At 44.9% G+C, this 14,511-nt stretch overlaps 1 protein-coding gene across 1 annotated transcript; it reads left to right on the top strand.

Moving 5' to 3' along the window:
* The first annotated feature begins 1,426 nt into the window (after positions 1-1,426).
* On the top strand, positions 1,427-7,324 carry LOC144752495 (zinc finger BED domain-containing protein 6-like). The gene is made up of 2 exons (XM_078640407.1): positions 1,427-4,800; positions 7,060-7,324. The coding sequence occupies exon 1, from the start codon at positions 1,427-1,429 to the stop codon at positions 4,793-4,795; it is 3,369 nt and encodes a 1,122-aa protein (XP_078496533.1). The 3' UTR covers positions 4,796-4,800; positions 7,060-7,324.
* Positions 7,325-14,511: the final 7,187 nt, after the last annotated feature.

The following is a 14,511-nucleotide window of genomic DNA, read 5'->3' as shown; positions in this document are numbered from 1 at the left end:
TTTTGTATATACATCCTTTGTGATTTTGCCATGTTGTTGTTGGTGGCCAGGCCATGTGGTGGCGGCCATTTTGTGTATGCTTCCTTTGTGATATATTTTGCCATGTTGTTGTTGGTGGCCAGGCCATGTGGTGGAGGCCATTTTGTGTATACATCCTTTGTGATTTTGCCATGTTGTTGTTGGTGGCCAGGCCCTATGTCGGCGGCCATTTTGTGTGTCCTTCCTTTGTGCTTTTGCCATAGGCATAGGCCTCCAACCTTGTGGCCTACTCTGGCAGTAGGCCATAGGTACTACTCATAGGGTCATGAAAGTTAATCAACTGTTTTTGTGGTGTACCCTTAATGTGAAAATCATGGATGGCTTGGATTGATATAGAAAATCTTATTTTTATGTGTGGGGTATTTCTGGTTTTGGGTGTGTTTAAACTTTAAATACTCTGTCAATTTCTGCCATTAGGTAACCCTAGGAATACAGCTTGGGTAGTTTTGGTAACTTCGCACCATGTGAGCACGTGAACTTACATTTTTTGTCGTGTTCGCGCACTCAATGTACTTGCTCGGGAACGCGAACACGACTTTTTATTCCGTTCGCGCTGCCGAACATGCCGATTTAGCATTCTCGCGGACAATATGTCCCGAGTTGCATAAAAGTTTCTCAAAAATGTTGCAGGTCTTTCTTGTGCACCCAAAAAAACAGAATTTGTCATTTGGTTGTTGTTTTGGGAGCCTGGGCAGGGGTTTCTTTGTATGTGTTTTTGCGGTGTTATGTTTACAACCTCTGTCTTAGCCATGGGCTATTTATTCCTTGCACATTAACCTGTCATGTGCAGCAGGCATCCTCGTTTTTCTGTCCATATTGGTATCTATAGGCCTGCTTCACTTTATTGGTTCTTTCTGGACTTCATGTGGCCTTTGAGCTGTGGTGCTGCTGGACTGGTATTATTAGTCTTCTGTTTTGTCTTTTATACATTGACCTGTGTGTCTTTCAATTGTTCATGTTGCCTTACTGCTTGTTTGACTGATGTTGTTCTGCCTTCTTTACTTGTAGGTGCACAAAAAAGACTGAGGAGGTGCTGGTTGTTTTTTCATCCATCGCTCGTTCTACCGCCAGACGGACTTCCTTCAGTTGTACGCCACGTGTGGTGTGTGACTCATCTGACCAGACATCTCTGCAATTTGTGCTGCTGTGAGCTGACTGACATCAGAAGAAGATGGGCCCTAAGAAAGCTACCAGGTCCTCCACCACAAAGAAAGTTGCTGCGAAGAAGGAACAGCAGAAGGAAGTGTCACTTAAGTCTGGTATGGACCCCAAAACCTTTTTTGGCACCCCAAAAGGTACGCCTGCAGCAGCGGGGTCTGGGGCGCAAGCTGGGACCAGCACATCTGCATTAGTGGGGGCAAGCCAGCATCCCAGGGCCAAGCACATGATGAGGGTCGAAGAGGTAGCCAGCCTTCTGCTTGCGAGCAGTGATACTGAGCCAGAACTAAACTTATCGCTGTCTCAAAGTAGTACACAATCCACGCAAGATGGAAGTGCTCAACAACCACCGCCAGCAGTAGATGTTCAACAACCACAACCACCGCCCGCAATAGGAGTTGTTCACCCACAACCACAACCACTTCCCGCAACAGTTGTTGAACAACCACAACCACCGCCCGCAACAGTTGTTGTTGAAAAACCCCAGCCCGCAATAGTACTTCCTCAAGAACAACAACCACCATCTCCGCACCAAATAGTAGTAGTTGTTCCTCCCGAAGTCGGGGCAGTTCAGGAAGTAGAGCCTCCTTCCGAGCAAGAAGAAGAGGAAGCCACTTCTGTAGGTGATCTATTTCCTTCGAATTCACCAAGGGAAAGGAGGGTTAGTGCATCGAGTTCTTCGCAAAGCATCCCTTCCGATGACCTTGATACGGATTGGCAGCCACAACTATCTGCGCATTCAAAGGAGAGACATCCCAAGAAGACCATGCTAGGAAAAAGGAAGTTTCCAGGCAGGCTTGAACTTATGGAGGTCGATGTAGGTGAGCAGGATACTGCTGGTGATAAAGACGGGTCTGACACTGTCATCATCACAAGCGTTATTCCTGGTGCAGAGGATGTAGAGACAAACATTTTCACCCTATCCAGAAATGCTGCAATGACTGATGAGCAGGTACCACGCATAACTCCTACACACTCAACACCCACAGTAACACCAGCTCCAATTTTTTCAACAGCGAAGGCCCGGCAGCATCCGACATCCAGCAGAAGCGCCACTTCAACAGAAGGAGGTAGTGGCAGTACTAGGACTGAGCTGTCCCATAGTGAAATTCCACAATCCTCCAGTCCATCCGGCATTGGCAGTGGGTCCTCCTCTTCCTATGGCAGGAGACAAAAGTTTACCTCCCCAGTGTGGGACTTCTTTACGGTTCACCCAGTTCAGGAGAACATTGCTGTATGCACCATTTGTCATGCCAATGTTAGTCGTGGTAAGCTTGGTACAAACTATGGGACTGGAGGCCAAACGACCCATTTGAAAAAAACACACGTGATCAGGTGGGAGAACCACCTTGCAAGCTTAAAAAATGTTAGCACTCCTGTTGGTGGGGATACAGTGGTACAAGGTCCACTCATGGTTGATCAGGAGGTAGAAGAAGAGGGAGACGATGACCTTCTATCTAGGAGTGGTACACAATCGACCCCTGTCGCCAGCACTGGAGTGGTAAAGACCACATCCTCCGCATCTGCAACTTCTCAGTGGCACCAGAGTCAGCTGGAAACACCAAGGAGTGCAAAGTCTGCGATGCAAGGTGGTCCGTCTAGCACAACTCAAAGACATGCAAAGCAGCTTACCATTCCTAGCATGTTAAGGCAGGAGGGAAAGTACGAGCGGAACCACCCAGTAGCACGTTTATACAATGCCAAACTTGCGAAAATGTTAGCACTGGACCTTCTCCCATTTTCATTTGTTGAGGCTGTTGGATTTCTGGAATTAGTGGCAACCCTCTGCCCAAAATGGAACGTTCCCAGTCGCTACTATTTTGCCCGAGTGGCTGTTCCAGCACTACACCACGATGTGCTGGAATTGATTGGGAAAGCCTTACAACAGAGTGTTGTCCATTGTATCCACCTGACAACAGACATGTGGAGCAGTTGCGATGCTACAGATTTCATGTGCATCACCGCACACTGGATCTCTTTTGCAGGTGTTAAAGACAAGTTAACTTCAGGCCTCCGTGACGTTGCTGGAATTTTTAATGATACGCGCAGACATGCAACTATAGCCATGTTTGGTATGGACAAAAGTCATACTGCTGAAAACATTTTGTCTGACTTTAATGACAAGGTCTTTGAATGGCTGAAACCAAGAGGCCTTAAGATTGGTTTTGTTTCCACCGACAATGGCAGTAATGTAGTGAAGGCAATGAGAGAAGGACATTATTTCAGGGTACCCTGTTTGGCACACTGCATAAACTTAGTCGTGCAAGACTTTCTGAAAAATGAAGCCAAAGTCAGCAACATAATGGCCATCTGCAGAAGAATATGCACGCACTTTAACCATTCTTTCAAAGGACGGAAGCTGCTACGGGTCATTCAGCAAGAGCATAGGTTGCCAGTCAAAGCACTGATACAGGAGGTCCCAACACGTTGGAACTCAACTTATTTCATGCTTGAGCGTCTCTTTGAGCAGTACATCCCACTGAATGCTTATGTCATGTCAAGAAGATTAGGGGATCCTACTGTTAATCTTAAAGCCCTGACCATTGAGATGTGGCAGTGGGACCTCATTAAATGCATCACAGAGATGCTACAACCCTTTGAGGTCTTCACACGTGCAGTTAGCAGGGAGGACTGTACTATGGGCCAAGCCATCCCATTGTTGTACATGCTTGAGCAACAGGTGAAGGAGGTCTGTGAAACATACGAAGGTGACGAACAAAAAGTTGATGCATATACCTTAGCCAAGGGCTTAGTCAACCGCTTGTGTGAAAATGTAAGGCTCAACAATATTGTGTCAGGTGAACATTACATAACTGCAACAATCTTGGATCCACGGTACAAATTATTTGTCAGCAGTAACGAAGTAATTCCATTTTCAGATGAGGATGTTGACAAGTACAAAACTTCCATAGCTGCGGAAGCTAATGAGTTAGAAACTGAACGGCTGTTACTTAAAGGCCTGCCACTGCCAGCCCAGGCCAGTCCAAGTACTCCTGACGCAAGTTCTTCACAGCGTGAGAGCAGTGCGTCTGCTTTCCAGCAGGCACCAACAGTACCAAAAGCAGCACCTACACGATCTGATTCAGCAGACCCAACCAAAAGCATAACTGCTTTTTTTATACAGAAAGGGATGGGTAAGTCCGTTGCTGTTGCAAAGGGAAAAGAGGACCAGCAAAGCCGAGCACCAATGAACATTGAGCGGATGGTTCAGGCCTATCTGGATGACACAACAGAGGTGTTCATGGAGCAAAGCCCATTGGTCTATTGGTATGAAAGAAGGAGACAGTGGCCAGTGCTGAGCAGGCTGGCGATAAAGTATCTGGCTTGTCCTGTAGCCAGTGTCTCCTCTGAGCGGGTTTTCAGTGCTGCTGGTGCCATTGTCACATCGAAAAGGACTAGTCTCTCCCCCAAAAGCGTGGAGCGGCTGACAATGATAAAAATGAATCAACGCTTCATACCACCAGACTATCAAGTACGTGAATCACCGCCGGATGAAGAAAGCGAGTGTGAAGAAGACGTCCTCACTACTGGGTTACATGACCTACTTCTGTCTGAACGCACAGAGTTTGAGGACGAGCTCCTCTTCCCTGACAACTAGGACAGGTATGTTAAAGGAATGATGCAATGCATTGCATAGGATTGTTTAGCCGACTCTGAGCAAATGTGCATGGAATTAAAGTATACTAGTAGTAACTTCAGACTCACGTGATGGGCAATTTTCCCATGTTATTTAATAATATAAATTATTTATGCACTTGTGACCCTACTACTACAGGTGCAGTCAGTACTTAATTTATCGTTCGTAGTGCATGTTCATGTTGCACAACGTACATTATTTGGTGAAACAGTCCCCCCTCCACCCCCCCAACAAACACAAATGAACTTCAAATGTTTTCTTGTGAAAATAATATCTTTGTTTTATTTTTATATTTTAATAATGATAATAGAAAAATAAAATATATAACTAATGTAACCCCCTGACCCAGAGCTGTCCCTACCCTCCCCTAACCCCAACCAAATTTCAACCCAAATGTACACCCCAACTCCCACATCCCACCCACCAACAAAAGGATTAAAAAAGGGGCAAAAAACAGGGTCCATTTCAAAGCCGGCGGGCTTTCAGGTGTTTGTCCACCAGTATCTTGACACGCTCCTCTAGACCGTCCTCCTGCTTCTTCCGCTCCTCCTCCAACTTCGCTACCCGGCGGAGAATCTTTGCTTTGAAATCACGGCACCTACACTTGCATGCATGTTGTTGTTGTTGTTGTTGTGGGGGGGCCGCCGAAGATGTAACAATGCGGCGGCGGGCGGCTGCCTGACCACGGCGACGTAGTCCTGCAGGCTTGGGGCCCGGGGCATTGGAAGAGGCAGCAGCTGCTGCCGCCGCCTCCTCCTCCTCCTCCTCGGCCTGATCCACCAGCCGGCGGTAGGCCTCTACAATTGCCTGCAGTTTCCGCTGCCGGGCCCGGACTGCCAACTCCTTCCTGGTTGGTTTTTGGGAAGGAGTAACTATAAAGAAAGAAACAGAATTGTTAATCCAAACTCCCCGCAAATCAAGAACACAACATTGATTCAACACATAGTGGGCGGCACAGTAGCACTAGCAAGCAAGCTGAGTACCAGAAATTGTGTTGCGTCTATCTTGAACATTCTACAGCCTCTATTAATTTGTCGGACTTTTTGTCACGGCTTTATGCCTGCCCTATTAGCATGGGTGTACTTCAACGGTCACACACATTAGAACGAACACCTGTCTTTTACATATCTCCTTTTGTTCCGGGAAGGCGGGAACACTCTCAAAGTAACATTAATTAACAGGGGGCAGCTAGTAGCACATGTCTAGTAAAGACTATAATACTTTATACCGCGCAACAAACCTTATTTGGTTTGTGTTTCACCAGCAACGACCCATGCACCCAGTCGTCCCCTCCTTCCCTTGCCTTTGGGTTTGCCCAAAACACCGCAGCTGCTGAGACTATCCACTAACCACCGGTATTGGGTGTGTCTCCCAACCACGCTGGCAGCTGTGTTTTCCCCTTTACATGCTTTAACAACAACCCATGCATCTGACTGCTATCAGGCACTTGCATTACTGTAGTGGTAATGCTTAGCATGCTAATGACAAGTAAAGGTAACATCATATATTTTCCAGTAGAGTACAGTGAGAAAGTTTTCCCCTCCCACCAAGTAATGCAGATCACTATTGAATGTAACTTACCATCGCCCGCCGCTGTTGGCTCCCCCCCCACTGCTGCTGGTGTAGGTGCCTCTGTTCCTCCTGTCCCCGCCGGGAGCGCTGAAGCAGCGCCGCTGTCCCCGTCGGCACTGGTCGATGGTAAGGGTTCTGCACCTATAAAAATAAGTACGCCTTTTTAGATGGATGCACAGCCCCCTTTGTACTTGTTCACCAAGAATGGAGTTCTTCAAAACAGTTAAGTCCAACGTACGTAATCAGTATGAGTCCACATTGCATAGTACAGCAGAGTCACTACACATCTTATTAGCATTCATTGTTATGGTATGGTACCCAAGCTCATCTCATCTGTCCTGCTACTCTAGTCCTTGGAAATTGGAAGTGAACTATGTAACCTTTGTACATCAATGTATCCAGTTTTGCGCATGTGTTAACTCGCAGCTTGTTGCGCAGTACGAGAAGACGCTCTGGGGCAACACATCATTGTTCAATGCATACACCTGAAGAGGTGGGAAAGTAAAAGGGCCCGTATTTAAGTTTTCTATGTGGATTGTGGGATAGAGTTTGCTTACAGGTTACAACTTCTTTTTAGCATGGCTGCATAAAACTGGCATAAATGTATTTAATACTGTCTAACGTGCACCACTTTTGTCATTATTTTTCGGCAGGTGAGAAGATTGCCTTCTACGAAGCGGACATTTCCATAGCTTACAAAAAAAGAGGAATATCTGACCAGTATACGTTGGTGAGAGGTCTCCGATAGTTGCCACATTTCCCTATTGTGCACTAGTAGCTGTACAAATGTTGATTACTTTATTATGCCTGTTTTAACTCTGGATTTTTTCTGGTGGGCCCTTCAACGTATTGGACGGAAGCACTTAAAAACATTGATGTTACTTACTTACTTCTAACAAAATAAAGCTTTTGAATGACCACTTTGACTCTGAAGTTTATTTTCAGTGTCTGTTGTCTTAGAGACTCACACGAGTGAGTGAGCAAAAGGGGGTTTCTTAGGTAACGGTTTGTGTCCTAAAAGAATTCGGCATCTTGGTATTGGGGTTCAGGAGTGTGATTTGAACAATAGACCAATGACTCAGGCCATATAGGCTGACGTTCAGTGAATTGTGCGTTCCTCAGAGTTCTGTGACTGAGGTGTAAGTAAGGTCCAACCTGCCTATCAGTACCAACAACATCCAATTTTCGTGTGCATAGTTACATAGTTGTGTAATATGTATATAACTCCATAGGAGATAGAAGAATACCCACAAGACTAGTAGTGGTATACTAACGTTTACAAAAATACTAGACAAACATCATTCTGGATGCCTACTTGGTTGCTGTCAATTGACAAAGCACTGCAGACACATTACAGAGGAAAAAACAAGCACTGTTGGACTTACTGGGGACAGCAGCAGGATCCTCAGTAGAGGAGCTCTGTGTAACTGGTGGTTCACCCGCCGACTCGGTCCCTGTATTCTGCTTGCCCCTGGGTTCTGTGGTTCATGTAAAAATTAAAATAATAAACATAGATAAATACATTGAGTGATGTGAAACATAGACATAATTGCAAATCACACTGCTACAGTGGAACAGAGCCGGAGGCAACAAATCCATGCCAGGGGCCGCAACGCAAATATGTATCCATCCTTAGAGTATTATTAAATTAAGGATATCTATTGGTGCGGTGGCCCCTGAAGTTTGGTGCCCCTGTGCAGTTGCACAGCTTGCACATGCCCCCTAGAGCCGGCCCTGGCTGAGGTAAGAAGAACAAAGTAACGTTAGCATTCTTTGCAAGAAAAGGATTCCATTCATGCAGAAGAGAAGGCCGTGAAAAAAATGCTACAATATGCAAACAACGTACAATTATCCATCCACCGTTATTTCACTGACGGACAAAGGAAGGACAAGACTCTATTAATAGCATTAACTAACTTCAGTTCTCAGCAATAAAGAAAATCTCACATCAATAAACAGCAACAGCTAGCGCCAAGTTGAAACAACACGCAAGAGCCAGTGAAGAACAAGAACACTGTCATACAATGACAGTAGATATACCGGAATACATCGCAAATGTAACTAGGGGCAACAGTCATCGCGTTACTTATTCAGCCAATATTTACAAAGATACAATAACAATATTTATACAACTATATATATATATATATGTATATATATATATATATATAATCTATATGTATATAAATATATATATATATATATATATATATATATATATATATATATATATATATATATATATATATATATATATATACACACTTTATTTTTGGGGTAGCCACTCACCAAGACCCACAACCTCCACACCAAGCAGGTCCAACAGGTCCTGCTCCCGGTCCAAAATGTCGGCCCAGCGGTGGGACAGCTGATGGTGGGTACGCCGGATACCGGAGCAGCGGAAGACTGCACGGCGCACCTTCGCCCACCGCCGGAGACGCTCTTCAATGTGCTGGTATCCGGAGCCGGGCCTGCCGCCTGCTGCCAAAGTCAAGGGGAGGTGACGTTGGATAAAAAAGACCAGGGCGGCCAACTCCTCCTCCCCAAAAAGTTGGCGGGGCGTCACTCCTGCCGGGCGCATTCTGCCGCAAGGCAGCCTGGTTTTTTTAGGCACAGCCGCCTTGCCCTTTGAGCCGCCGATTCTGCTGGCACCCTTCACCATGGTTCTGGGTGGAGGGGAGAAGGAAAGTTGAAGACAAAAAGGTTAGGGGAAGAAAGAAGAAAGATAAAAGAAGGAAGTAATATAAAACAAGAGAAAAGTTGCAAAAAAAGTGGTAAAAGTAAAAATAAAATGAGAAATATACACCTAGGCACAGACAGAAATAGGTAAGAAGTAAAGAAAGTTAGAAAAACTGAGGGAAAAGACCAGGATGGAAGAGATAGGAGTGAGATGCTGAAGTAGGCCCAAAACCATAGCCAGAGTGTGAAATCGAAGATGGCTCTGCCCGTCGCGACCGCCGCGGTAAGTTCGCGCGATATTTGACGCGATCACGCACTTTGGCAGTGCGAACGAGAAGATGAGTTCCCGAACATGTCTAACACAACGCGAACACGTTACTTGTGACCCGGAACCGGAAATAAGGGAACGCAAGCGGGCGGGACAAACCTCATTGAGTAACTTAGCGCGCTAGCTATTGCGAGCATGCAGGCAGCGCCCCGAACACGCGCACCGCGCTCCCGAAGACGAAAAACGGCGCGCGAACGGGTCTAGCAAGCTACTACGCATGTCCGCGGAGCTACACGTAGCTCGCGGAGTGCAAGTGCGGCTTCGCGTAGCTTCGCGGAGTGCGGCTACGCGAACTACGCCCAGGGTTAATTTTGGGGTGGTAAGGTATACACACTACTCTATAGTATGTTGTACTATGTTATACTATGCCTAGATTAGTAAATATGTCCATAGTTAGCGTGGAGTGGGTGTCATGTATTCCTATAGGTTCTGAATCGATCCCCCTATTCCTGACCCTATTCTAGTTAAACAAACCAACAAGTTAACTAGCAGTCAGCCCATGAGGCAGAAAACCCCCATGATGCAGATACCGTTATCTGACGCAGTCACACTACGGCACAGGAACGTGTTATCTGATTAGGTCATAACGCTTGCGATCTAATTAGACAAGCGATATTCCTCCAGCCCCTGATAAGGCATACGGAGTTCTCATAATAAATCAAACCTATGACAACCTGGGCAAAACCCTGCGGCCATTGTTTTGATTTCACTGAGAACTTCAGTAAAAGAATGTGCTAACGAGCAAGTCGTATGACATCCTTATTGACGTATCTATGTCCATCCTTACGTCAATCTCGGCACCTTAAAGGTATAAATATTACCGATCTTGCCCTATGCAAACACACGCGTGGTGACGAGACTGAGCAGCCATACTTGCCGAAGCCAAGAGCAGAGCAGACCCCGCTGGCAGCAGCCCCGCCTTCCTGACGCGCTGAGAGACGCGCTGCTTTCTCCTGCCGAGAATCCAGCACTGGAGTTTCTGGGTAGCCCTCGCAGGCAGCCTGGAATATCGAGACCAGAGAGAGAGATACCATTCCTCATTCATCCTAACTTCCAGGTACAGAACTGAATGACCCCTCACAGAGAATTCTTTAGTTATTCACTTGGCAAAAACAAACTTAACTTAAACTGTAACTTCTATTCCCGCCCACGTATTAGACTTAGGTCAGGTACACGGGGTAGGCGTATCTAGAAACACCAGTTGAGTATGTTTAGTCAAATGTATATGTGTATGTAATATATTTTATTCATTTTAAAACATATTATGGCTTAGAAACCATATCAATGTTTTTACAGTATTATTTTATACTATTGCTTTTAATGTATGCACTTTACTTAGCTATAAGTATTGCAATAATATCGATCCATTTCTCTTGTATGAGAAAAGAGACTGATCAATAAATAACACCTTTTTATTGAACACGCCCGTCTCTTCCTTTTCTCTACATTCTGATGAGACTAAGAATGCACGTACTGACTGAGTAAAATAAATTGCCTTTTGTTCACACGACTCTCGAGATATACTCTTGATTAGGGGAGAGCAAAGTTGTCATGTTCTATGGTTGTCAGAAACTAAATCCCTTCTTGTCTAATCAGGGGAGTTAATTCTTTCCTGAACATTCGAGAAAGTTTCTAGTGAACTCTGAGCTAAGCTGGCAAACCCAAAACTTTAAGTCTAGTATCGACAGTAGTAGACCTAGTTAACGTCTGGCCTAGGCCTTTACTGCTGTAGGTATTATTCCAATGCGCAGAGCCTATTGGGATGATAGGAACTACACTACACTGGTTCAAACCAGTTTAAACTAGTTCACTGGCTCAAACTGGTTCAAATAGTTCAAACTGGTTCAAACTGGTTCAAACCGGTTCAAACCAGTTTAAATTAGTTCAAACTGGTTCAAACTGGCTCAAACCGGTTTAAACTGGTTGAAACTGGCTCAAACTGACTCAAACCAGTGGTTCAAACTGGTCAAACTGGCTCAAACTGGCTCAAACCAGTTTAAACTGGTTCAAACTGGCTCCAACTGGTTTAAACTGGTTCAAACTGGCTCAAACCGGTTTAAACTGGTATAAACTGAATCATACTGGTTCAAACCGGCTCAAACCAGTTCAAACCGGCTCAAACCGGCTCAAACCAGTTCAAACGGTAAACCGGGTTCAAACTGGCTCAAACTGGCTCAAACTGGATCAACCCAGTTCAAACTGGTTCAACCGGGTTCAAGCTGGCTCAAACCGGCTCAAACTGGTTCAAACCGTATACCGGTTCAAACCGGTTTGAACTGGTTCAAACTGGCTCAAACTGGCTCAAACTAGTTAAAACTGGTTCAAACTGGCTCCAACTGGTTTAAACTGGTTCAAACTGGCTCAAACCGGTTTAAACTGGTATAAACTGAATCATACTGGTTCAAACCGGCTCAAACCAGTTCAAACCGGCTCAAACCGGCTCAAACCAGTTCAAACGGTAAACCGGGTTCAAACTGGCTCAAACTGGCTCAAACTGGATCAACCCAGTTCAAACTGGTTCAACCGGGTTCAAACTGGCTCAAACCGGCTCAAACTGGTTCAAACCGTATACCGGTTCCGGTTTAAACTGGCTCAAACTGGCTCATACTCGCTCAAACCAGTTCAAACTGGCTCAAACCGGTTCAAACCAGTTTAAACTGGTTCAAACCGGCTCAAACTGGCTCAAACTGGTTCAAATAGTTCAAACTAGTTCAAACTGGCTCAAACCAGTTCAAACCGGTTTAAACTAGTTCAATCTGGCTCAAACCCTTTTAAGCTGGTTCAAACTGGCTCAAACTGGTTCAAACTGGCTCAAACCAGTTTAAACTGGTTAAAACTGGTTCAACCAGTTCAAACCAGTTTAAACTCGTTCAAACTGTCTCAAACCGGTTTAAACTACTTCAAACTGGCTCAAACCGGTTTAAACTTGTTCAAATAGGCTCAAGCTGGTTCAAACTGGCTCAAACCGGTTCAAACGGCTCAAACCGGCTAAAACCAGTTCAAACCGTAAACCGGTTAAAACTGGCTCAAACCGGTTCAAATCGGTTCAAACCGGTTTAAACTGGTTCAAGCTGTCTCAAACCGGTTTAAACTGGTTCAAACTGGCTCAAACCGGTTCAAACTGGCTCAAACCGGTTTAAACTGGTTCAAACTGGCTCAAACCGGTTTAATCTGGTTCAAAATGGCTCAAACTGACTCAAACCAGTTTAAACTGTTCAAACTGGCTCAAACTGGCTCAAATTCGGTTTAAACTGGTCCAAATAGTTCAAACTGGTTCAAACTGGCTCAAACCGGTTCAAACGGTTTAAACTAGTTCAAACTGGCTCAAACCCTTTTAAGCTGGTTCAAACTGGCTCAAACTGGTTCAAACTGGCTCAAACTGGCTCAAACCGGGTTAAAGTGGTTAAACTTGTTCAAACTGGCTCAAACTGGCTCAAACGAGTTTAAACTAGTTCAAACTGGCTCAAACCGGTTCAAACCGGCTCAAACCGGCTAAAACCAGTTCGAACCATAAAACAGGTAAAACTGGCTCAAACCAGTTCAAACCGGTTTAAACCGGTTTAAACTGGTTCAAACTGTCTCAAACCAGTTTAAACTGGCTCAAACCGGTTCAAACTGGTTCAAACTGGCTCAAACCGGATTAAACTGGTTCAAACTAGTTCAAACTGGCTCAAACCAGTTTAAACTGGTTCAAACCGGTTCAAACTGGTTCAAACTGGCTAAAACCGGATTAAACTGGTTCAAACCGGTTTAAACTGGCTCAAACCGGTTCAAACTGGTTCAAACTGGTTCAAACTGGCTCAAACCAGTTCAAACTGGCTCAAACCAGCTCAAACTGGTTAAAACTGGCTCAAACCGGTTTAAACTGGTTCAAACTGGCTCAAACCGGTTCAAACTGGCTCAAACTGGCTCAAACTGGTTCAAATAGTTCAAACTAGTTCAACCTGGCTCAAACCGGTTCAAACCGGTTTAAACTAGTTCAATCTGGCTCAAACCCTTTTAAGCTGGTTCAAATGGGCTCAAACTGGTTCAAACTGGCTCAAACCAGTTTAAACTGGTTAAAACTGGTTCAAACCAGTTCAAACCGGTCTAAACTCGTTCAAACTGTCTCAAAAAAGTTTAAACTACTTCAAACTGGCTCAAACCGGTTTAAACTGGTTCAAACAGGCTCAAGCTGGTTTAAACTGGCTCAAACCGGTTCAAACTGGCTCAAACCGGTTCAAACCGGCTCAAACCGGCTAAAACCAATTCAAACCGTAAACCGGTTAAAACTGGCTCAAACCGGTTCAAATCGGTTCAAACAGGTTTAAACTGGTTCAAGCTGTCTCAAACCGGTTTAAACTGGTTCAAACTGGCTCAAACCGGTTCAAACTGGTTTGAACTGGTTCAAACTGGCTCAAACCAGTTCAAACTGGCTCAAACCGGTTTAAACTGGTTCAAACTGGCTCAAACCGGTTTAAACCAGTTTAAACTGGTTCAAACTGGCTCAAACTGGTTCAAATAGTTCAAACTAGTTCAAACTGGCTCAAACCGGTTCAAACCGGTTTAAACTAGTTCAATCTGGCTCAAACCCTTTTAAGCTGGTTCAAATGGGCTCAAACTGGTTCAAACTGGCTCAAACCAGTTTAAACTGGTTAAAACTGGTTCAAACCAGTTCAAACCGGTTTAAACTCGTTCAAACTGTCTCAAAAAAGTTTAAACTACTTCAAACTGGCTCAAACCGGTTTAAACTGGTTCAAACAGACTCAAGCTGGTTCAAACTGGCTCAAACCGGTTCAAACTGGCTCAAACCGGTTCAAACCGGCTCAAACCGGCTAAAACCAGTTCAAACCGTAAACCGGTTAAAACTGGCTCAAACCGGTTCAAATTGGTTCAAACCGGTTTAAACTGGTTCAAGCTGTCTCAAACCGGTTAAAACTGGTTCAAACTGGCTCAAACCGGTTCAAACCGGTTTGAACTGGTTCAAACTGGCTCAAACCAGTTCAAACTGGCTCAAACCGGTTTAAACTGGTTCAAACTGGCGCAAACCGGTTTAATCTGGTTCAAAATGGCTCAAACTTACTCAAACCAGTTTAAACTGTTCAAACTGGCTCAAACT

This window comes from Lissotriton helveticus, chromosome 5_1 (assembly GCF_964261635.1).
Source record: "Lissotriton helveticus chromosome 5_1, aLisHel1.1, whole genome shotgun sequence".
Taxonomy (NCBI): domain Eukaryota; kingdom Metazoa; phylum Chordata; class Amphibia; order Caudata; family Salamandridae; genus Lissotriton; species Lissotriton helveticus.
The sequence above is the reverse complement of the archived record's forward strand: the minus strand, read 5'-3'. Positions and strand labels throughout refer to the sequence as shown.

Coding starts and splice junctions, on each gene's coding strand:
- LOC144752495 (XM_078640407.1), top strand. CDS start 1,427: ATGAGGGTCGAAGAGGTAGCCAGCCTTCTGCTTGCGAGCAGTGATACT.